Raw genomic sequence first — 20,295 nt, 5'->3', positions numbered from 1 at the left:
CCCAATTTTACCAGTTCTCAAATTCAGCCACTTTCACATTACCTACTGATAACCACTCTAGTATAGGTCATATAGGTCACTGGCGTTCCCAACCTAGACCACTGTACCATCCTCCTTAGGTGTTTTGCACCCCTACCTCCACCTCCCAGTCAAGTCTCCACGTTACCCAACATGTTCTCTGAATAAATTCAAACGTGATTCCCTCCGGTCCTCAAAGCCCTTGCTTTTTACATCAGGATAACTTGACCACAGCCTGCAAGGCCACTCTGGTCTTCACACGTTCATTAGCCCATCTGCTTCCTTGCCTCTTGTCCTGGCACATGCAGTCTCCTCTGCCTGGACAATCTCTTTCCCTGTCCCCACCACAAAAGTCACCCCATTTGACCTGGCTAATTTCTTCTCATCCTTAAGGTCTCATGTGGACATCATTTCCTCCTGGAAACATTTCCTTGAGAACCCTTCCCCTCAAACGGGTTAGGTATCCACTTCATGTGAACTCCTAGTATCTTGTTCTGCCCCTTTTGGTGCATCTTGATACTGTTTACTTGTTTGTATCCCTCAGTGGACTGCAAGTACTCAAGAACAGACTTGCTTTTTTCATTGATTAATCCTCTGGTACAGGACTTTCCTGGTGATAGTAATCAACATGCCAATGCAGAAGACATGGGTTTGATCCCTAGTCCAGGAAGATTCCACATGCTGTAACAACTAAGCCCATGTGCCATAACTACTGAGCCTGCCTGTTGCAACTGCTGAAGCCCGAAAGCCTAGAGCCTGTCCTCTGCAACAAGAGAAGCCACAGCATTGAGAAGTCCGCGCACCTCAACTAAAGAGTAGCCCCTGCTGGCCACAACTAGAGAAGGCCCATGTACAGCAACAAAGACCCAGTGCAACCAAAAATTTTTTTAATTAAAAAAAAATTTTTTTTAATCCTTTGGTACTAGGTGTGCAATAAATATTTTTGTGAATAATTGTATTAATCATGCCTCTTTAATTGCTTTCATTTTCTGGTGTTTTGACATCTGGGGCCTTGCCATGACTGCCCTTCCCAGGACTAGCTAATTCTGCAAGATAGCAAATGAGTCCCCTTATAAGTCTGACTTTAATATGAAAGCCAGCCAGTGAGAAGGCCCTACTGTCCTATTACCTCCTTTATCAAGCTCACACGTCAAGGCATTCCTCTGCCACAGATCCCAGGGCCAGGTACCAACAACTCTGAACAGCCCTTAAATCTCAAAACCCGCTGATCAGTCTTAGAGAATCTGCTTAGCCTGCTTCACAGCCTCTGCTGTTCCCTCCAACAAAACTCAACAAAAGCTCCCTCTACCTCCTGACCCGCCCTACTGCTTCCCCATGTGGACGTAAAACTTAGCATATGGTAAGTTTTGATTGGTTTGATATGAAATATTTTTTGCCTATGGACAAGATAGTCGGAAAGAATAATGGGGGAGGGGCGGGGGTGAGAACTGTGTTAGGGTGGTTTATATATGGCTTTTTCCTGACATTTTTAGAATAACAACAGGAAGCAGGGGCTTCCCTGATGGGTCAGTGGTAAAGAACCCATCTGCCAATGCAAGAGACCGGATTTCAGCCGTCGGTCGGGAAGATACCCTGGAGGAGGAACTGGCAACCCACTCCAGTATTCTTGCCTGGAGAATTCCATGGACAGAGGGACGTGGAGGGCTACAGTCCATGAGGTAGCAAAAGAGTGGGACACGACTTAGCGACTAAACAACAAAGCACATTCTAATGCCCACCTCGAAAAACGGGAAAGAAGATAGTGAAGCCACCAGGAAAGAGGGGCTGGAGGAGAAGAGATGACAACTCTTCTCGACGGAACCTCTGGGCTCGGAAGAGGGTATCAGGTTGGGGCAGCCTCCCTTCTTTAGAAGCCGGAACCCTGGCGAGTCGTTTTGACGTTTCCCAGTCGGCGGTGAAACCTCGGTTCCCGGCCCTCCCGGAAGTTGTTGCACAGCCGTTTCCGGGTCGACTTGTGGAGAAGCATTCCAAATGGGTCGCAGTCGCAGCCGCTCCCCACGGAGGGGTGAGTCCAGAAGAGTTTTTGAGGGTCTAGGGCTCGGTTGGAGACTCGTCCCCACTTTGGTTCCCAGTCTAAGGGCCGCGGAGAGGAGGGAACCTTTTCTTCTAAGGAGAAGAGAAGGGGTCTGTTGGGAACGAAGACTTGGGCCCTACACGCTTCAACCCTCCGGTCTGAAGGCAGTTTTTTTACCCAATTGGGGTTTGGCCGACTCTTTGTCAGCCTCCTGTAATAACTTTTGTTGTGGCTTGGGAATTTAGAGTCAGGCCATGGTTCCCCCAATTTCTGGGTGACCGAGTGCAAATCATCCTGCCCTCCTGCGTCCGAATTCCCGTAATTAGACATCTGGGGTAAATATTATCTTTAAAAGCTGACATGAGAACGGATGCCACGCTCCGTAACACTCAGCATGTGCTGCCGCCAGTTTCTTAAGTGCTCAGGGTTTCCTTCCCCGTTTATAGTAGGGAAATCGACGTTTAGGAGTTTGCGTTCAGGGTGCTCACCTCATAATGACTTCTGGCCCCAGCCCCCTAAAGCGTGCAGTGAGAGAGGAAGATTTCGCTTAGAACCTCGATTCTGGCCTCTCGTTAGTTTTTATCACCTTCAACTAATCAGGGTTGATCTTAAAAGTTAAATGAGCCCTCGAACCACAGAGGGCTATTGAGCGCTTAACAAGTTCTCAGTCCGAACTGAGAACTGCTGTTTAAGTGTCGAACACACCGGTTTTCCTTGATTAGTGCGGAAAAATGAATGCATGTTGAAATGCTGGTGAAGTGAAGTGAAATCGCTCTCAGTCGTGTCCGACTCTTTGCGACCCGGTGGACGGTAGCCTACCAGACTCCTCCCTCCATGGGATTCTCCAGGCAAGAATACTGGATTGGGTTACATTTCCTTCTCCAGGGGATCTTCCCGACCCAGGGATCGAACCGGGGTCTCCCGCATTGCAGGCAGACGCTTTAACCTCTGAGTCACCAGGGAAGCCAAGTTTGGGTTAAATCTATACTGTTAAAATTACTCGTGTGTCTTTTTTTACTTCTTAAATGTAACATCTAGAAATGGCTCGCATTATATTACTGTTGGTCGGCTCAGCATGCAGTAGATGTTTGAAGTAATTTTCGGCTCTGCAATTTTGTGTTTTTATTAGAGCGTAGGCGGTCCCGGTCCACATCCCGGGAAAGAGAACGCAGGCGCCGAGAAAGGTCCCGGTCCCGGGAGCGAGATCGGAGAAGAAGCCGCTCTCGCTCCCCACACAGAAGGCGTTCCAGGTAAGTGCAGCAGAGCATAAGTTTTACCACAACTGCGTAGTCGCTGCTCTTGACTTTGTTGTTATCGCTTACAAAGGGACTTTCAGTTTCATGAAATCAGAGGAATTTTATCCCACTTTATTCTAAACCGAACATTCCCATTGGTAAAATGGGGTTGATAACATTCCACATAGTAGAGTTTCCTTGAGGAGTAAATGAGAAATAATACATGAAAGCAGTTAGCAGGAGTAAGAAATAAGTGTTTTGTATATTATAGTCTTTTTTTTTTTATTAAACTTTTGGTGATAATAGTTTGTTCAACCATATAATCAAGAGTGTGAGATCTTGGAAGAATCTTAGAAGTGGACTCTGATTCTTAATAACCATCAAATACACTTTTTGTTTTCTTTTTTCTGCCTTACAAAAAAAATTTTAGCCTAGCTATACTGAGTGTAACAGTATAATAATTAAACAATAAATAATTTTTTGTTAATAGTCAGGGCCTAGGCAGAACTTTCTTCCTCATTCTGCTTTGGGGAACAAATTCCTTTCTCTAGAATCCGGCTTTTGTTCAGCCTTTACCTTTCATGTACTCATGTATATCTATGCTCATCAACACAAGTCACCAGGAATGTCTCTGTTTCTGACATCTTTTCTTATTATATATTAGGTCCCCAAGACGACATAGATCCACATCTCCTTCCCCTTCTCGACTGAAAGAAAGAAGAGATGAGGAGAAGAAAGAAACAAAAGAAACAAAGAGCAAAGAGCGTCAGATAACTGGTAATATTAGATAAATAACTGTAGGAAATGTACAGCCTTGTTTAGAAGTTCAATTATAAAATTAAGTATAATTCTTGAATATTTAGCTATTTAAGTTTTTGACAATATTCATTAGGGGCTTCCCCAGTGGCTCAGCCATAAAGAATCTGCCTGCAATGCAGGAGACACACATTCAATACTTGGGTTGGGAGGATCCCTTGGAGGAGGAAATGGCAACCCACTCTGGTATTGCCTGAAAAATCCCATGGACAGAGGAGCCTGGCGGGCTACAGTCCATGCTGTTGTGAAAGAATTGGATGTGACTGAGCACGCGCGCGTGCGCACGCACACACACACACACACACACACACAGTGTTCATTTGCATATGGTATTAAGATTTTGTTTTAATTGTACCCTAATTATTAGTTATTTGGTGCTCTTAATACAGGAAGGACAGTTAAAAACATGAAAATATTTTGGAAGTATCTTCACTGTCTGATGTTGAAGGTGGTCCTTCCTAAAGATGCTAAGCATATCCTTTTAAGCAACCTCTTACAATGAAGGATAGAGACCACACTTTTTCCTTGCACCTTAAGTTATATTCTATCCAAATTGAGGGATTTTTCTTTAAATTCAAGTCTTTAGCTAATTGTTTAGTATATTCTCTGCTGGTAAAGTGGAACAACTGTTAATCTATTGCCAGCTCTCTTTTGTGTATAAAATGAATGTAACATGTATCACTTATTTTTGTAGAGGAAGATTTAGAGGGCAAAACAGAGGAAGAAATAGAAATGATGAAGTTAATGGGATTTGCCTCCTTTGACTCTACAAAAGTAAGTAAAACATGTAGCCAATCAGGTATTCTTAATGTGAACTGATCTACCACATTTTTCCATATTCTTTTACTATCACTTGTAATTTCTTCCAATGATACAAGGTTATTCTGTTAGAAGACAGTAACTACTTGTGTGAAGGGATTTGAAAGCAAAGAGAAGGAAGTTGTGGGCTGCCATTGGAATTCAGGGAGTATTTGCTTGGGATATTTGAATTAGATCTTAAAGGGCCAGTAGAGGTGATCAGACAAAAAACAGGAGGAAGATCATTTGAAGTAGAGGGAAAAGCTCACAGAGATGCCCTGTTGGCATGAAGTGGCATAGAGTATTGGAAGAGGTTCAAATTCAGTGACTAGAGAAAGGGGGTTGATGGGCTGGTGACTATAGATGGGGCTAGAAATAGAGGTGGGAGGCAAATCACAGAAGGCTGATATCCTTAGCCATACTAAGGAATTTAAGTTGATTATTTTGGTGACGAGGGGAAGCAATGGTTTTTAAGCAAGGGAGCAACAGATTACAGGTATGTTTAGAAAGATGACCTGGGGCCTCATGGAGGACAAACAGAAGACTGGGAGAACTGTCCAGTCATGCAGTGAAAGATGATGAAGGCCTGACCTGAGGAGAGAGGCTAGAATACTGAGAACAGTTCAGAAGCGAGAGTTAGTGGTGGTGGGAATGGAGGTGAGTAGTCAGTGATGACTCGAGGTGTCAGGCTGATAGGGTTAACCAAGGAAAGGATTGTAGGAAAGGGAAGTGCTATGAAACAGAATGAAATGCAGCTGCCAGATAAAGATGGCATTGAAAAGCTGCGTATATATCTCATAACTCAAGAAGAGGGATTGACAGGAATTTGAATGCTCTCTAGCTCTGACCATCATACTGAAAAGAATAAGGAGGTGGGGAGGCAAAAGAGGGCGAGGTTGTGGAGAGGGGGATGGGAGAAAGATAAGGAGATGTGGTAGAGAGAAATAGAGCAAAGGGGAGATGAAGGGAGAGAGGAAATTGAATGAAGAGAGAAGGGAGGATAGAGAGAGGAAGCCATTAAGAATAGATAGGGAGAGTGTGTGTGGAGAGAAAATATATTTTTTAAACTTTCTTTATAGAATTTTAGGTCCTTTTCATTTTGCAAATAGAAGTTGCAATCTCTGAAGGGAGGTGTCAAAAATAATCCACTTCCCCTAATCTTGTGTTCCATTATGTCATGAATGGAGTGGGGTAATCGCAGATGCTCTCAGAGCTTCTAACTGATGTCATTCTGTAGGATTCCTGTGTATTTTTTAAATGACAGTGTGTGGCCTAAGAGGAGTACCAGAGGCATGACTATTTTGAGGTGAGAAAATTAAGAATGAACTCTTTGATTCTCACAACTGGTTATGTGAACCCCATTTTAAAATTTAATGCAATTTCTGTATCAGCTTTTTTTCTTGAATATACCAGTTCCTTATTTGCTATTCCAATGAGCGTTTTGTAAGTAAACTGGTTTATTAATACATATATTGGATGAATAAAAATATTTCCAAAATGAGACAACTAAATTTCACTGTTTTTAGAAGAATAATGAAGGACCTTATTAGAATTCTTTTTTTTTTTTGGTTTTACTATTTCCTGACATTATGTTTGGAATTCCTGAGTATCAGATGTAAAGATGGAGCCACTACTTTTAAATATAGTCTGTGCTGAAGATGTTTGTTTATAAAGGAGAAATTAGGTGAGAATTTATAGATTCCATAAAAAATCTATGGAGTACCACAAGAACAAATGATGTTAGTTATTTTTTTAATGACATCAACAAGGATGTTAATTCATATGCACTTGGCTTCAGGACTCTCAGGTGTAGTTTCTCAGCTCATGTGTATTTTTCAGTAATGTGTATCTTGTGATATTTCATCGTTAATCTATGGTGGAACCTCTTCAAATGCCAAATTTGTCACTTATTTTCCCTTCTATTTTAACATTCTAAAAAATTTCAAAGTTGGTTTTGTTTATTTATGGACAAATTTTCTATTCCAACATGTAAATGAGAAGAGAGCTAAAAATATACAACTCTACAAATAGTTTTCAAAAATCAGTTAGCCTTTAGTAATTGAACTTAGTAAAAAAGATTAATGGACTTTCCTGTTGGCTCAGTGGTAAAGAATCAGCCTGCTAAATGCAGGAGACTTGAGTTTGATCTCTGGGTGGGGAAGATCCCCTGGAGAAGGAAATGGCAACCCACTCCAGTATCCTTGCCTGGGAAATCCCATGCTCAGAGGAACCTGGCAGGCTATAGTCCATGGGGTTGCAAAGGGTCAAATGGGACTTAGTGACTAAACAATAACAGTGTGATGTTGCACATGGTGATCGTGTAGATGTTATCATCATGATTAGACATCATGATAAATGGAGGGTAGAAAATGGAATTGTGAGGAAAGCACAGTTAACATTGTGTGGGAGTTAGAGAAGAGAGTTCTTCTTGCAGCTGTGTCATTTGACTTGGCCTTGAAGAATGCACAAGAACCTGATGGTTAAAGGTTGGATGGGAGTTGAGAGGCAGTTTAGGCATGAGGAACAGAAAGTGGTGAGTTCATTTTGCTGAATCAAAAGACCCATAAAGAAATTAATGAAAAAGTCTGAGATACAAGTGATACAACATTAGTACCTATTACCCTGATTCTTGATTTAAAAATCAAAATTTCAAAGCCTATGCAAGAAATGGGATTAGATACGAATGGTGACTGATTTGAGAATCCCATCAGTTCAGGTCATAAGTTAAATTTTTGTGAATATGAATTTTTCTAGAGGAGATATCCATAACTTGTATTTGGTTTTGAAGAATTCTGTGACCAGAAAAGGTGAGGCTCTGCTACCCACTTTCCCTGCATGCCTTGCACGTAATGCAAGTGTTTGTTGGTTTGAATATTGGTATTTCCTTATATGTGACTATAAAAATGTGAACAGAGTTACAACACTTGGGAGTTGCTGGGATATCATAAGGATCTGAAAATTCTTTCAGTCATTGGACTATGTCATGCTTAAATGAATCTTACCATTAAAGAGGTCTGTGAAATCCAGTTCTTTGATAAGGCATTTAATATATTCTTTCTCTTGTCTGTGAAATCCAGTTCTTTGATAAGGCATTTAATATATTCTTTCTCTTGTCTGTGAAATCCAGTTCTTTGATAAGGCATTTAATATATTCTTTCTCTTGTGTGTTGTTTGTTTGTTTGTGTATGTGTTTTGGTTTTTGTTTCTTCTCTCCAGGGGAAAAAGGTGGATGGCTCTGTAAATGCGTATGCCATAAATGTGTCTCAGAAGAGAAAGTATAGGTATGCATAACTGCCATTATTACGTTTGAACTAATATAAATTATATACTTGGGAAAGAATTTGTTATGGGATAATCACGTTTATAGGAAATGTAGCAGTTTTCCATATAATCCCTTACTTTATTTAGGTTTCCATAATGTTCCTTGATTTAATCTTCCTTATTTATATTCTTGAATGTTAAAATAATTTTAAACTTACCTGTGAACCAGAAACTATTACAGAGAAAGGGTAGTTAGCTTAAATATTTTAGGTTATAAGTAGTTCTTTCTTCAAAATAGCATAGTCTCAAGTCTTTAGACTTTAATTTCATTATAATTATAGGTTTTAAAATAGATTCCTCCTGAATTATTTATCTAAATTGATTATGTGAGGATTTCAACTGTAAATACCTTTCTGTTAAGTATAGGCATATTTTATTAATACCACTGCTGCTACTAAGTCGCTTCAGTCGTGTCCGACTCTGTGCGACCCCATAGACGGCAGCCGACCAGGCTCCGCTGTCCCTGGGATTCTCCAGGCAAGAACACTGGAGTGGGTTGCCATTTCCTTCTCCAAGGAATACCTTTCTGTTAAGTATAGGCATATTTTATTAATACCACAAAACAAACCAATCCATACTTGAAATCTCACTGCATGAACAGAAAAGTCAAGACATCTTAAAACATTGTCTTTTTCTCTACATTTTATCACTTCAGTTAATTTAGACTAATACTTTAGTTAATTCAGAAATATGAATAGTGTGATTTGAGACTGCTGTGAGTTAAAATACTAGACTCAACAGTCCACTATAAAATTACTTTCAGCTAAGGTCTTGTGGGGAAAAACTAGTACAGCATGTAATCAGATTTGCTTGATAAGTACCTATTTAAAGCTCTTCTCTGTTTCCCTTAAACTTGGTAGGTGTTTAGTGTTACTTAAATATGGATTTTCAATTGATTTTCTTTTTAAGTCTGTAGAATCTTCCCAAATAATACTGGAAGTATATTTCCATGCATTTGTTTGGATTTTGACTTTGAATACTTCTTGCCCTAGACGTTGCCGTTTTATAAATAGTTTATAGGTGTAACTTCTGAAGCATATGATTATTTCTTTTATAAGACAAACCCACAATTTTTTTAATAAATAAATTTTCTCATCATAGGCAGTACATGAATCGAAAAGGTGGATTCAACAGACCTTTGGATTTCATTGCATGAGCTGAAGTGTTGAAGAATGATGTTTTTTCCCTCACCTGGATCAGAACAGTGGATTTTTGTATTTACTATGCATCAAAAACAGGATCACAGTCCATCCTCCTTGTAAAGTAAGAAAATTTTATTTATGATGTGTGTAGTTAACTTACCCTGCCTCAAAAAAAAGAAGTTAAATATTACATTTTTTTCCTTTAGGAAATATTATTTGGGGCAGTCATCAACCCCGTTTTTTTGTCCTTATTCCTATGGAAACTGTATATGTTTTTTTCTTCAATACTCCTTATGACTTTTTAAAATACATAAAAGTAATTTGGAAGTAAGTTTCTCAAATAAAGCAATAATTTCTACCCTTTTGTATTTGGTATTTTTATAACTAGAAAAAAAGAATCTCCCTACACATTTTCTTTTTTCATACATAGATTTAGATATCATGATTCTTCATAGTTTTAAAAATTAGAATATTGAAAAAATATAACTGGATTTTTTGTGTCTTCTGTGTTTTTTGCCCCCCGTCCCAATACCATATTTCCCCAGTTGAAAAGCAATACATGCTTATTCAGTTCAGTTCAGTTACTCAGTGGTGTCCGACTCTTTGTGACCCCATGAACCTCAGCACACCAGGCCTCCCTGTCCATCACCAACTCCCAGAGTTTACCCAAACTCATGTCCATTGAGTTGGTGATGCCATCCAACCATCTTATCCTCTGTCGTCCCCTTCTCCTCCTGCCCCCAATCCCTCCCAGCATCATGGTCTTTTCTACTGAGTCAGCTCTTCGCATGAGGTGGCCAAAGTATTAGAGTTTCAGCTTTAGCATCAGTCCTTCCAATGAACACCCAGGACTGATCTCCTTTAGAGTGGACTGGTTGGATCTCCTTGTAGTTCAAGGGACTCTCAAGAGTCTTCTCCAACACCACAGTTCAAAAGCTCAGCTTTTCTTCGCAGTCCAACTCTCACATCCATACATGACCACTGGAAAAACCATAGCCTCGACGGACCATAAAACCATAGACTAGACGGACCTTGGTTGGCAAAGTAATGTCTCTGCTTTTTAATATGCTATCTAGGTTGGTCATAACTTTCCTTCCACGGAGTAAGTGTCTTTTAATTTCATGGCTGCAGTCACCATCTGCAGTGATTTTGGAGCCCCAAAAAATAAAGTCTGACAATGTTTCCACTGTTTCCCCATCTATTTGCCACGAAGTGATGGGACCAGATGCCATGATCTTTGTTTTCTGAATGTTGAGCTTGAAGCCAACTTTTTCACTCTCCTCTTTCACTTTCATCAAGAGGATCTTTAGTTCTTCTTCACTTTCTGCCATAAGGGTGGTGTCATCTGCATATCTGAGGTTATTGATATTGCTCCTGGCAATCTTGATTCCAGCTTGTGCTTCTTCCAGCCCAGTGTTTCTCATGATGTACTCTGCATAGAAGTTAAATAAGCAGGGTGACAATATACAGCCTTGATGTACTCCTTTTCCTATTTGGAACCAGTCTGTTGTTCCATGTCCAGTTCTAACTGTTGCTTCCTGACCTGCATATAGGTTTCTCAAGAGGCAGGTCAGGTGGTCTGGTATTCCCATCTAAATAAAAAAACACCTTGGGAGAAATCAGAAGGTAGGAAAAAAACAAAAATCACCAATAATCTACCCCCAGAATATTAACATTTTGGTATTTGTATTTCCAGGCACCTATGGGTGTATATTTCTTGCCCCTAACCAAAGAGATCAGATGCTGCTTTCTTTGCTAATCGTTTTTCTGCCGTGTACTGTGAACATCTGTTAAATGCTCTTATAAATTCTTTGGAAGCTTAGGTTTTAGTAACTACTTGGTTATACTGTAATTTATTAACTAATCTTTTATTGGTGAACATTGGCTTCCCTTCCAAAATTTGCTGTTATAATTAAAGCTATGAGTAGATTATTTAGGGGTAAAGGAAAAAAAGCAAAACATAACACCCATGAAGTAGTATCCTTGTTGCATGTATCTTTTTGTACTTGTTGCCTTATTTACTCATGTTTAGTTCTTGGAGGTGGCATTGTTGGGTGAGAGAAAGGTGCATTCTTTACCCTTTGTGTACATGCTTAAGGCTTTTGATACATGTATGGTTAGAAGGCTGAAACCCAAGCATCACCAGTAAAGTATGAGCATTCCTGTTTTATATACGTGTACAGAGGAGCCTGGTGGTCCAAGGGGTCACAAAGAGTCGGACACGACTGAGCGACTTCACTTTCACCAGTATTAAGTGTTTTTTTGTTAAGTTTCCAGTCTGATGGTTAAAATAATAGTGTTTGGTTTTGTGTAGTTTCTAAGGAAGATGTATGTTTTAAAAATGTGTTAGCCAGGTATATTTCTTTTGTGAAATACTACTTTCAAACCTTGGCTCCATTTGTCTTTCAGTAAGCTTTTATTTTTCTTATTTGAAGGAATCTCTTTTTCTAATGACCATTAACTATTCTGTTTGCTATCTCACTGATATTTGAGGATTTGTGGCTAGGTTTTTAATATGGGGTTTTTTTCTGAGTAACTAATATAAATACATGGAATACAATTTGATGAGCTAACCGTGTATCCTTTTGGAGATATTTCATGTATACATAAGCATATAATTTATATGTATATGTGTCTTTTATTACTCAAATTTAAGCAAACTTTACACTCTATTTTGCACCTATTGTTTTTTCACTTACTACTACATCTTAAGGTTGTTTCTTATTAGTGTATGTAATATTCAGTTCAGTTCAGTCACTCAGTCGTATCTGACTCTTTGCGACCCTGAGGACTGCAGTTCGCCATGCTTCCCTGTCCATCGTCAACTCCTTTTCAGATGATTTTATTTATTTTATTTTTGGCTGGGCTAGGTCTTCGTTGCTCTGCAGGCTTTTCTCTAGTTGCAGAGAATGGGGTGACTCTATAGTTGTGGTGCATGGGCTTGTGGCTTCTCCTGTGGCGCACAGGCTCCAGGACACACGGGCTTCAGTAGTAGCTGTGCCTCTGGGGCTCCAGAGCACAGGCTCAGTAGTTGTGCTGCACGGGCTTATCTGCTCCATGGCACATGGGATCTTCCCGGATCAGGGATCAAACCTATGTCTCTGTCATTGGCAGGTGGGTTCTCTTCCACTGAACCATCAGGGAAACTTCATTGCCTCTTTTTTTAAGAGTGGCAATTATAGTTCATTAAATGTGCTAAATCAGCTGTACAACCTGTAGTACCCACTGCACAAGTGTCACTACCCCAAGCAGTTGGGTTATTTTGCATAGACTTTTTGCCAAATGAGTAGATTCCCATACCCTGACCCTCTGATATACAGCCTATCTGTAAAGTGTCTGTGATAAGGACTGTTTCTGACCATATCTGTGCACATCTAAAGAAAAGCACACCCAGTTGTCTCATTGGGAAGCTAAAATTTCTGGGATGACATAATATGCCCCAAATCAAACAATGGGTATTTGGATTGTCATTTTAGTGTGGTGTTTAGTATGATGGTCATTTTAGTATGCTCGCTTGTGATCCTCAAGGCAGCATACTTTGTAAAGAAATAATCTGAGAATACCTAGTAGATAATAGGTTCACTCTCTGTGAGCTAACACCAAAGAAATGGGAGAGGAAGAAATCTTTAGAGATCTAGAGATGAGATCAAGTCTTGCTTTGAAGGAACTTTTATCCATCAGATCATCTGATTCTGTAAGAATAACAAAGATGGAGCATTCTTGTCTTCTTCTAACAGGTTGCTTCTCTCAGAAGACATAAATTGTGCCAAATCTTCTAAGTATCCAAATGTCAGAGTGCTCCAGGGCCCAAGCCCTAGACTGTCCTGTCTACCTCTGGTGAGTCATCCTTTCACAAAGCGTCACATGTCTTCTGCGGTGGCTCTCCATTGTATACTTCTAGCCTGACTGTTTTACTGAATTCCAGTCTTGCAGATGCACTTGGATTAGTAGGCACCTCAAATTTAAGATGAATCGACTTCTGATTTCCCTGCCCAGTCATCTTCTCTCACGCTTCCCCATCTCAGTGAGTGGCCTCTCCATTTACACCTTTGCACAGAGCGAAACTCCTTAGGCTCATCCTTCGCTCCTCTCTTTCTCCTGTGCGGCACATTTGATTCATTAGAAATCCCTTCGGCTCTAACATTAGAGTATATTTTGAATCCAACCACTTTTTGCCCCCATATTTATTGGGATATAATTGACAAATACAAGTTTAAGATATTTAAAGTATATATTGTGGTGATTAGATGTACATCAAATCTGACCATTTTTCACCCACCTATACTAACAGAAGCCATCTCTAATAGATTTCCTTCCTTCCCATCTGCCTCAGTTTATTCCCCACCTAGCAGCAGAGTGAACCTTATAAATGTCCATCTGGTCATTGCTTCTGGCTCTGGTGGCTTTCTGTCATTTAGAGTGATGACCAGACCTTACTGTGGGTCTACACATCTGTATAGTTTGGACCATGGCTTCTTGCAGCCTCACCCCTTGCTACTGCCTGCAGCCACACTACTCGCCTCTTTGCTGTTCCTTAAAAATAGATATGCATCTACCTTAAGAGTCTTCCTACTTGTCTTTCCTCCTGGAATGTCCCTCATCTCCCTCCTCCCACCTCTCAGATTTACATGGTTAGCTTCTTTATATTGTTCAGATCACTGCTCAAAATAAGGTCATTCCTGACTACCTTATCCAAAACAGCAGCCTCACCTTCCCTATCTATCCTTTTACCCTGTTTTAACCTCTTTTTTATTTAGTTTTTTTTAATTGAAATAAAATCCAACCTGTTAAAGTATATCCTTTCCGAGACTTCCCCTGGCAGTCCAGTGATGAGGACTCTGTACTAACTTGCAGGAACTAAGATCCCATAAGCCCCATGTGGCATGGCCAGAAATAAATCCACGTCAGTGGTTTTAGTATATTGACAGAGTTATGTATTTATCACCAGTAATTCTAAAATATTTTCATCATCCCCAAAAGGAACTCCATGCTCATTAACAGCTGTTCCTCATCCCTCCCCTTTCACCTTACCCTCCACTCCAGAAACCGCTAAATGTACTTTGTGTCTTTAAAGGTGTATCTATTCTGAACATTTTCATGTAAATGGACATTTCAAATGGATGGAATCACACAATATGTGACTTTTTGTGTCTAGCTGCTTTTACATAGCACAGTGTGTTCAAGATTCATTCATCTTGTATCATAAATAGTACTTCAGGGGCTTCCCAGGTGGCTCAGTGGTAAAGAACCCGCCTGCCAATGCAGAAGACAGACTTGGGTTTAATCCCTGGGTTGGGAATATCCCCTGGAGGGGGAGATGGCAACCCACTCCAGGATTCTTGCCTGGAGAAGCCCATGGACAGAGGAGCCTTTCAGGCTACAGTCCATAGGGTTGCACAGAGCCAGACAAGACTGAAGGGACTTAGCACACACACGTCCCTTTTTTATAGTTTATATTACTCTGTTCTGTGGATGTGTGTGCATGCGTGTGTGCGTGCTCAGTCGTGTCCGACTCTTTGCAACCCCATGGATGTAGCCAACCAGGCTCCTTGTCAGTGGAATTTCCCAGACTACTGGAGTGGGTAGCCATTTCCTTCTCCAGGGGATCATCCTGACCCAGGGATCGAACCCGATTCTGTCTCCAGCATTGGCAGATGGGTTCTTTACCACTGTGCCACCTGGGAAGCCCCCACGTGTCACACTGTAATTTATAATTCATCAGTTGATGGAAATTTGGGTTGTTCCACTTTTTTGGCTATTATGAATAATGCTACTGTGGACATTTGTATCCAGGTTTTGCATGAACATGTTTTCAGTTCATGTTTTCAGTTCTCCTGGGTATATAACTGGAGTGCTGTTACTGGGTTGTATAGTTAAACTCCATGTTTAACTTCTGAAGCACTGTCTGTTTTCCAAAGCAACCGCACTATTTGATATTCCCACTGGCAGTTTGTGAGGGTTCCAGTTTCTCCACATGCTCTGCAGAGTTTCCTTTTCCTTATAGTTTATCATTCCCTGACACACTCTGTGTTACTGTCTTTGAACTTGGAGAAGCAGGGCTTCTGTCTTGTTTGCTGCTGTAGCCCCAGCACCACAAGTGTTGGCACCCAGTAAAGCATTCAGCGAACACCTGTACGTGAATGTAGTTTAGTCACATTTTTTCACTTAACAACTTCTCTTAGTGCTTTTTTAAAATTTTTATTGGAGTATAGTTGATTTACAATGTTGTGTTAGTTTCTGCTGTTCAGCAAAGTGAATCAATTATACATATATCCACTCTTTTTAAGATTCTTTTCCCATTTAGGTCATTATGGAGTACTGAGTTGAGTCCCTTGTGCTATACAGTAGGTTCTTACCTATTTTATATATAGTAGTATGAATATGTCAGTGCCAGTCCCCTAGTTTATCCCTCCCTTCTTTTCCTCTTGGTAACCATAAGTTTGTTTTCTACATCTGTGACTCTATTTTTATTTTTTAAATAGGTTCATTTGTACCATCTATTTTTAGATTCCACATATAAGTGATATGTGATATTTGTCTTTCTCTTTGTGACTTAAACTTCATTCCACTTCCCTAAGTTTTTAAGCTTCCCTAAGTTTTTTAAGTTAACCTTTAGTATCCAACTCTTAAATGAACACATTTTTCCTATAAAAATTTTAAAACATGACTGCTTAATCCCTTTTGAACAGTCTTGATTCACTGAATCCTTTGTAGTCTTTCCTTCCAGACCTGCATATGTGTGTGTGTGTGTGTGTGTACATTTGTATATATGTGTGTGTAGCAGACTGAGTGTTGGAAATGAGGAAAAAAGCCCAGTGTGTGTGTGTGTGTGTGTACATTTACATATGTGTGTGTGTAGCAGACTTAGTGTTGGAAATGAGGAAAAAAGCCCAGTGTGTGTGTGTGTACATTTATATATATGTGTTGTAGCAGACTTAGTGTTGGAAATGAGGAAAAAAGCCCAGTTTGAGGTGTTTGGTTGGTTGTTGTTTTTTTTTTTACACAGATAATATGCTGCAAGAATCATCTTACAACTTAGCTGTTTACTCAGCACTGCCTTGGAGATGTTTCCATGCCTAATATATATATTCGTCTTTTTTTTTAACTTCTACATAGTGTTCTGTGTAATGTATGTACCCCTGTTTAGCCATTGCTCTATTTTTAAAAGTAGCAAATATTTGTGGAGTAATTAACTTTTGCAGAGCAGTGTTTTTAAACGTTTTTAAGTTTTAACTTTGTGATATTGGATATCATGATGGTAGTGTCCCAAGTAGCCACAAAGAAAGGGATTAATACTAAGACAGTAAATCAGAGTCCTGATTTTACTTTGAAGAATAAAATCAGTTCCTCAGAAACTTAGAAAACAAAATTCATTTTAATGTCATTATAAATAGTGTTTTTTAATTCAGCATTCAGCAGTTCTGGAACTTTTTAGACAGTTAAAGGATTAGAATACCAACAGTTGTCTTCTCTGCACTCTGAGGTACTCAACTGAAATGCACCTCCCCATCAGAAGTTCCATTGCATTTAATAAACCTGCCATTCAGCACTGGTATTTACTACTATCCTCTGCCCACCTAGAGTATAAACTCCTCAGAGGAAGGAAACAAGGGCTTTTTTAAAAAAAATACAGTAAAGATTATTTGACAAATACAATCTTTTGTGCTTCCCATTTTCAATATATTTTTAGTTTCCAATTCTATCAGTTTATCTTGATACCTGCACAAGGATATAAACTGTTGTCAGCCTATGTTTATTCTATTTCATATAGCTTTTTACTTAAAATTCTGGTCATAAAATTTAGGTTCAAACATTCTGGAATTTCAAGTTCTTATTTTGAGGGTTTTGCCTATCCATCTGTTAGTGCTTGTGTAATGCCTTTGAAGTGCTAGATGCTTGGGATAACCACTTCTTCATTTTAGGATTTCAGTTCTTCAAAATCTATACTTTCAGATTATCTAACTGGTCATTCATTATAATATATTTGTATAAAATAATTGCTAGAAAAACAAGAAAAAACCCTTTGTTTTATACTTACTGCTTGATGTCCAGTAGGTGGCATCAGACACCTTTGGAGTTCTTCATGATACTAATTCCTAATTGGTATTACTGGCTTACTAATCATTTCTTCCACTACTTCCAGGGAACAGAAAGAGGTCCGTTCCTTAGTCTTAATTCTCTGATTTTATATATTATATAATTTATTTTTGTTTGGAATTTAAGCTACACCTGTTGGTGTTTAAATGGTTTATTTGCTTTATCTGACTCAGCTTTCAACCATGTTTCCTTTTTTAATTTTATGTGATTTTCAATCAGGCTAATTCCAGGGGAAGGATCATGATTTTGAAATAAGACTGGCTTTTAAAAAAAAAGAGTTGAGGGTAAGAGAAAGAATAAAGAGATGCTAAATGTTCATAATAAAATCAAAGAGAAAATATAGGAGTATTCAGAATCCAAAATTAAGAATGAAATCAGTGTTTTTACTATCAGCAAAAAACTGTATTCATTACTATTTTCAGATTCGTTTTACAAATAACCTGCAGTTAAAAATTATAGATTTATAATTTTTATAAACTCATTCCCCAATTCTAGCTTTTTGTGCTTTTTTGAAAACTTTTGTCTTCAGTGTATTTATTAATTGCTGTAAAGAATCAGCTTTTAGATCCAATTAACCATTAAAACCAGAAAATATGTGTTCTATATGTCAGGACTGGGTTACTCTATTTATTGTTATTCTTTTGGATTTGTCAACCATTAGAAAAGACATATTTAAAACTTACCATCATAATTACATGTTTCTTTTCCCCGTGTTTGAGTGTCAGTGTTTGTGACTCATGGAAATCCGGTTCTTAAATTGCTGTTTTTTAGAAAAACTACCACCCATAGTATGGGCTTTGGGTGAAACACATCTAGGTTCAGTTTCCATTTCTGTCTGAATGGATGTCTAAGAAAGTCATTTAGCTTCTCTGGGCATCAGTTTCCTTATGTACAAAATGTAAGTAATTAACCTTTTTAGTGGGGTTATATTGAGGATTAGCAATAATGTAGGTAAATTACCTGACAAGCTATTGTTTTCACATATTGGCAACAATAAACTGTTTAAAAACTTTGTTAAATATGTTCATGCTTTACTCATTTCTATATTCAGGAGTCTCAATTTACCAAGAGTTTTATTTCAGTTTTTTTTAATGGAGCTGTCAGTATATTAACAGTGTAACTTGGGTCTCGAGATAGCTTAAGGAACAATTCTTAAAAATTTTAGTTCTGTTCTACGTACATTTATATTGGTACCACACACACACAAACATCATTTATAGCTGTCTTGAATAGGAAGTATTCTTTTTGAATGTTTTCCTCTAGAATTAAAAGGGAAGGAAAGACTCTGGAAGAGATGTCAAACAAATCTCAGAATTCAACGTCAATCTGCAGGTACAGGAAGTTTCTGAGCTTTTAAAATCCACTCACATGAGGGAGTAGTCAAGGCTATGGTTTTTCCCGTGGTCATGTATGGATGTAAGAGTTGGACTGTGAAGAAAGCTGATCGGCGAAGAATTGATGCTTTTGAACTGTGGTGCTGGAGAAGACTTTTTTTTTTTTTTTTTATTGGAGGCAAATTATTTTACAATATTATATTGGTTGGTTTTGCCATACATTAATATGAATTTGCCCCGGGTTTACATAAGTTCCCCCTCCTGAACCCCCCTCCCACCTCCCTCCTCCCTTTATCCTCCCTCTGGGTCAACACGTATGTTGTCATATGTGAAACGAATCACTAGTTCAGGGTCAATGCATGTTATAGGATGCTTGGGGCTGGCATGCGGGGATGACCCAGATGGAGAAGACTCTTGAGAGTCCCTTGGACTGCAGGGAGATCCAACCAGTCCATTCTAAAGGTGATCAATCCTGGGTGTTCATTGGAAGGACTGATGCTAAAGCTGAAACTGCAATACTTTGGCCACCTCATGCGACGACTTGACTCACTGGAGAAGAGTCTGATGGTGGGAGGGATTGGGGGCAGGAGGAGACGGGGACGGCAGAGAATGAGATGGCTGGATGGCATCACCGACTCGATGGACATGAGTTTGAGTGATCTCCGGGAGTTGGTGATGGACAGGGAGGCCTGGCGTGCTGTGATTCATGGGGTCGCAAAGAGTCCGACACGACTGAGCGACTGAACTGAACTGAACTAGGGCGGGGTATACAGCCTCGCGATTCCAGTGCTTTCTGGGGAGAGAGAAAAAACGCTGGGTGGCGAGCACTGAACACGAGACAGTCCCCCGCCGAGCGCTACAGCCACGTGGCGCTCGCCGGAGCCCCAGGCCCACCGTCCTATCGGGCTGTCGGCGGGGCCTTTGGCCCCGGAAAGCCTGGAACCTCCGGGCCGCAGCCAGCAGGCCCAGAGATCTGGCCACGAACCCGAGCAGGGCAGAGCGCCCAGGTGACGCGCGGTGCCAGCTTCCACTCTAGGGACGTCCGGCAGATCCCCGGAACTTTTCCTTGGAGACAGGTTCCGGCAACAGGTCCGAGGCGGGGTCGGTGAATCAGCGCTGCTCGGTGCCCGGGTCAGCCCTGCAATCCAATGCCAGATTCGGGTAGGAATAGCCCGGCGTCTAACCACTAGCCATTCAGGGATCGCTAGCCAGGGGAAAGGTGACGTCATCGTAGCTGGGCGGTGTCGGAAGGTTCCACCAATGGGAGACAGGCAGAGTGGCTTGCTTTCTGTAGCTCTTGGCCAATACTAACAAAGCAAAAGGGGGCCAGGTTGTTGGTATAGAACCAATGGAAAACAGGGAAGGAGCACGAGGCGGAGTTGAGAATCCTGTCACCAATTGGGAAGAGGAGGTGGAGCCCGGGCCTTGTCAAGCGTGACCAACCAGGGAGAGGAGCGGACTCTGAGGGGCGGGGCCGTAGTGCCTTCCTCCAATCGGGC

At 40.3% G+C, this 20,295-nt stretch overlaps 1 protein-coding gene across 2 annotated transcripts; it reads left to right on the top strand.

The window, feature by feature from the left end:
* Nucleotides 1-1,928: 1,928 nt before the first annotated feature.
* Nucleotides 1,929-13,125, top strand: SNRNP27 (small nuclear ribonucleoprotein U4/U6.U5 subunit 27). 2 transcript variants are annotated; one of them, XR_016038566.1, is made up of 7 exons: nt 1,929-2,044; nt 3,183-3,303; nt 3,953-4,065; nt 4,799-4,878; nt 8,119-8,183; nt 9,325-9,486; nt 13,103-13,125. XR_016038566.1 is itself a non-coding variant. In XM_055400508.1 (6 exons), the coding sequence occupies exons 1-6, from the start codon at nt 2,011-2,013 to the stop codon at nt 9,377-9,379; spliced, it is 468 nt and encodes a 155-aa protein (XP_055256483.1). In that variant the 5' UTR covers nt 1,929-2,010; the 3' UTR covers nt 9,380-9,723. The 2 variants fall into 2 exon arrangements, 1 of the variants encoding a protein (XP_055256483.1); XM_055400508.1 differs by lacking the exon at nt 13,103-13,125 and having other exon boundaries at nt 9,325-9,723.
* The last annotated feature ends 7,170 nt before the right edge of the window (nt 13,126-20,295 follow it).

The sequence above is a fragment of the Moschus berezovskii genome, chromosome 11 (assembly GCF_049115385.1).
Source record: "Moschus berezovskii isolate FMDL1 chromosome 11, NW_MosBer_1.0, whole genome shotgun sequence".
NCBI lineage: Eukaryota > Metazoa > Chordata > Mammalia > Artiodactyla > Moschidae > Moschus > Moschus berezovskii.
The sequence above is the reverse complement of the archived record's forward strand: the minus strand, read 5'-3'. Positions and strand labels throughout refer to the sequence as shown.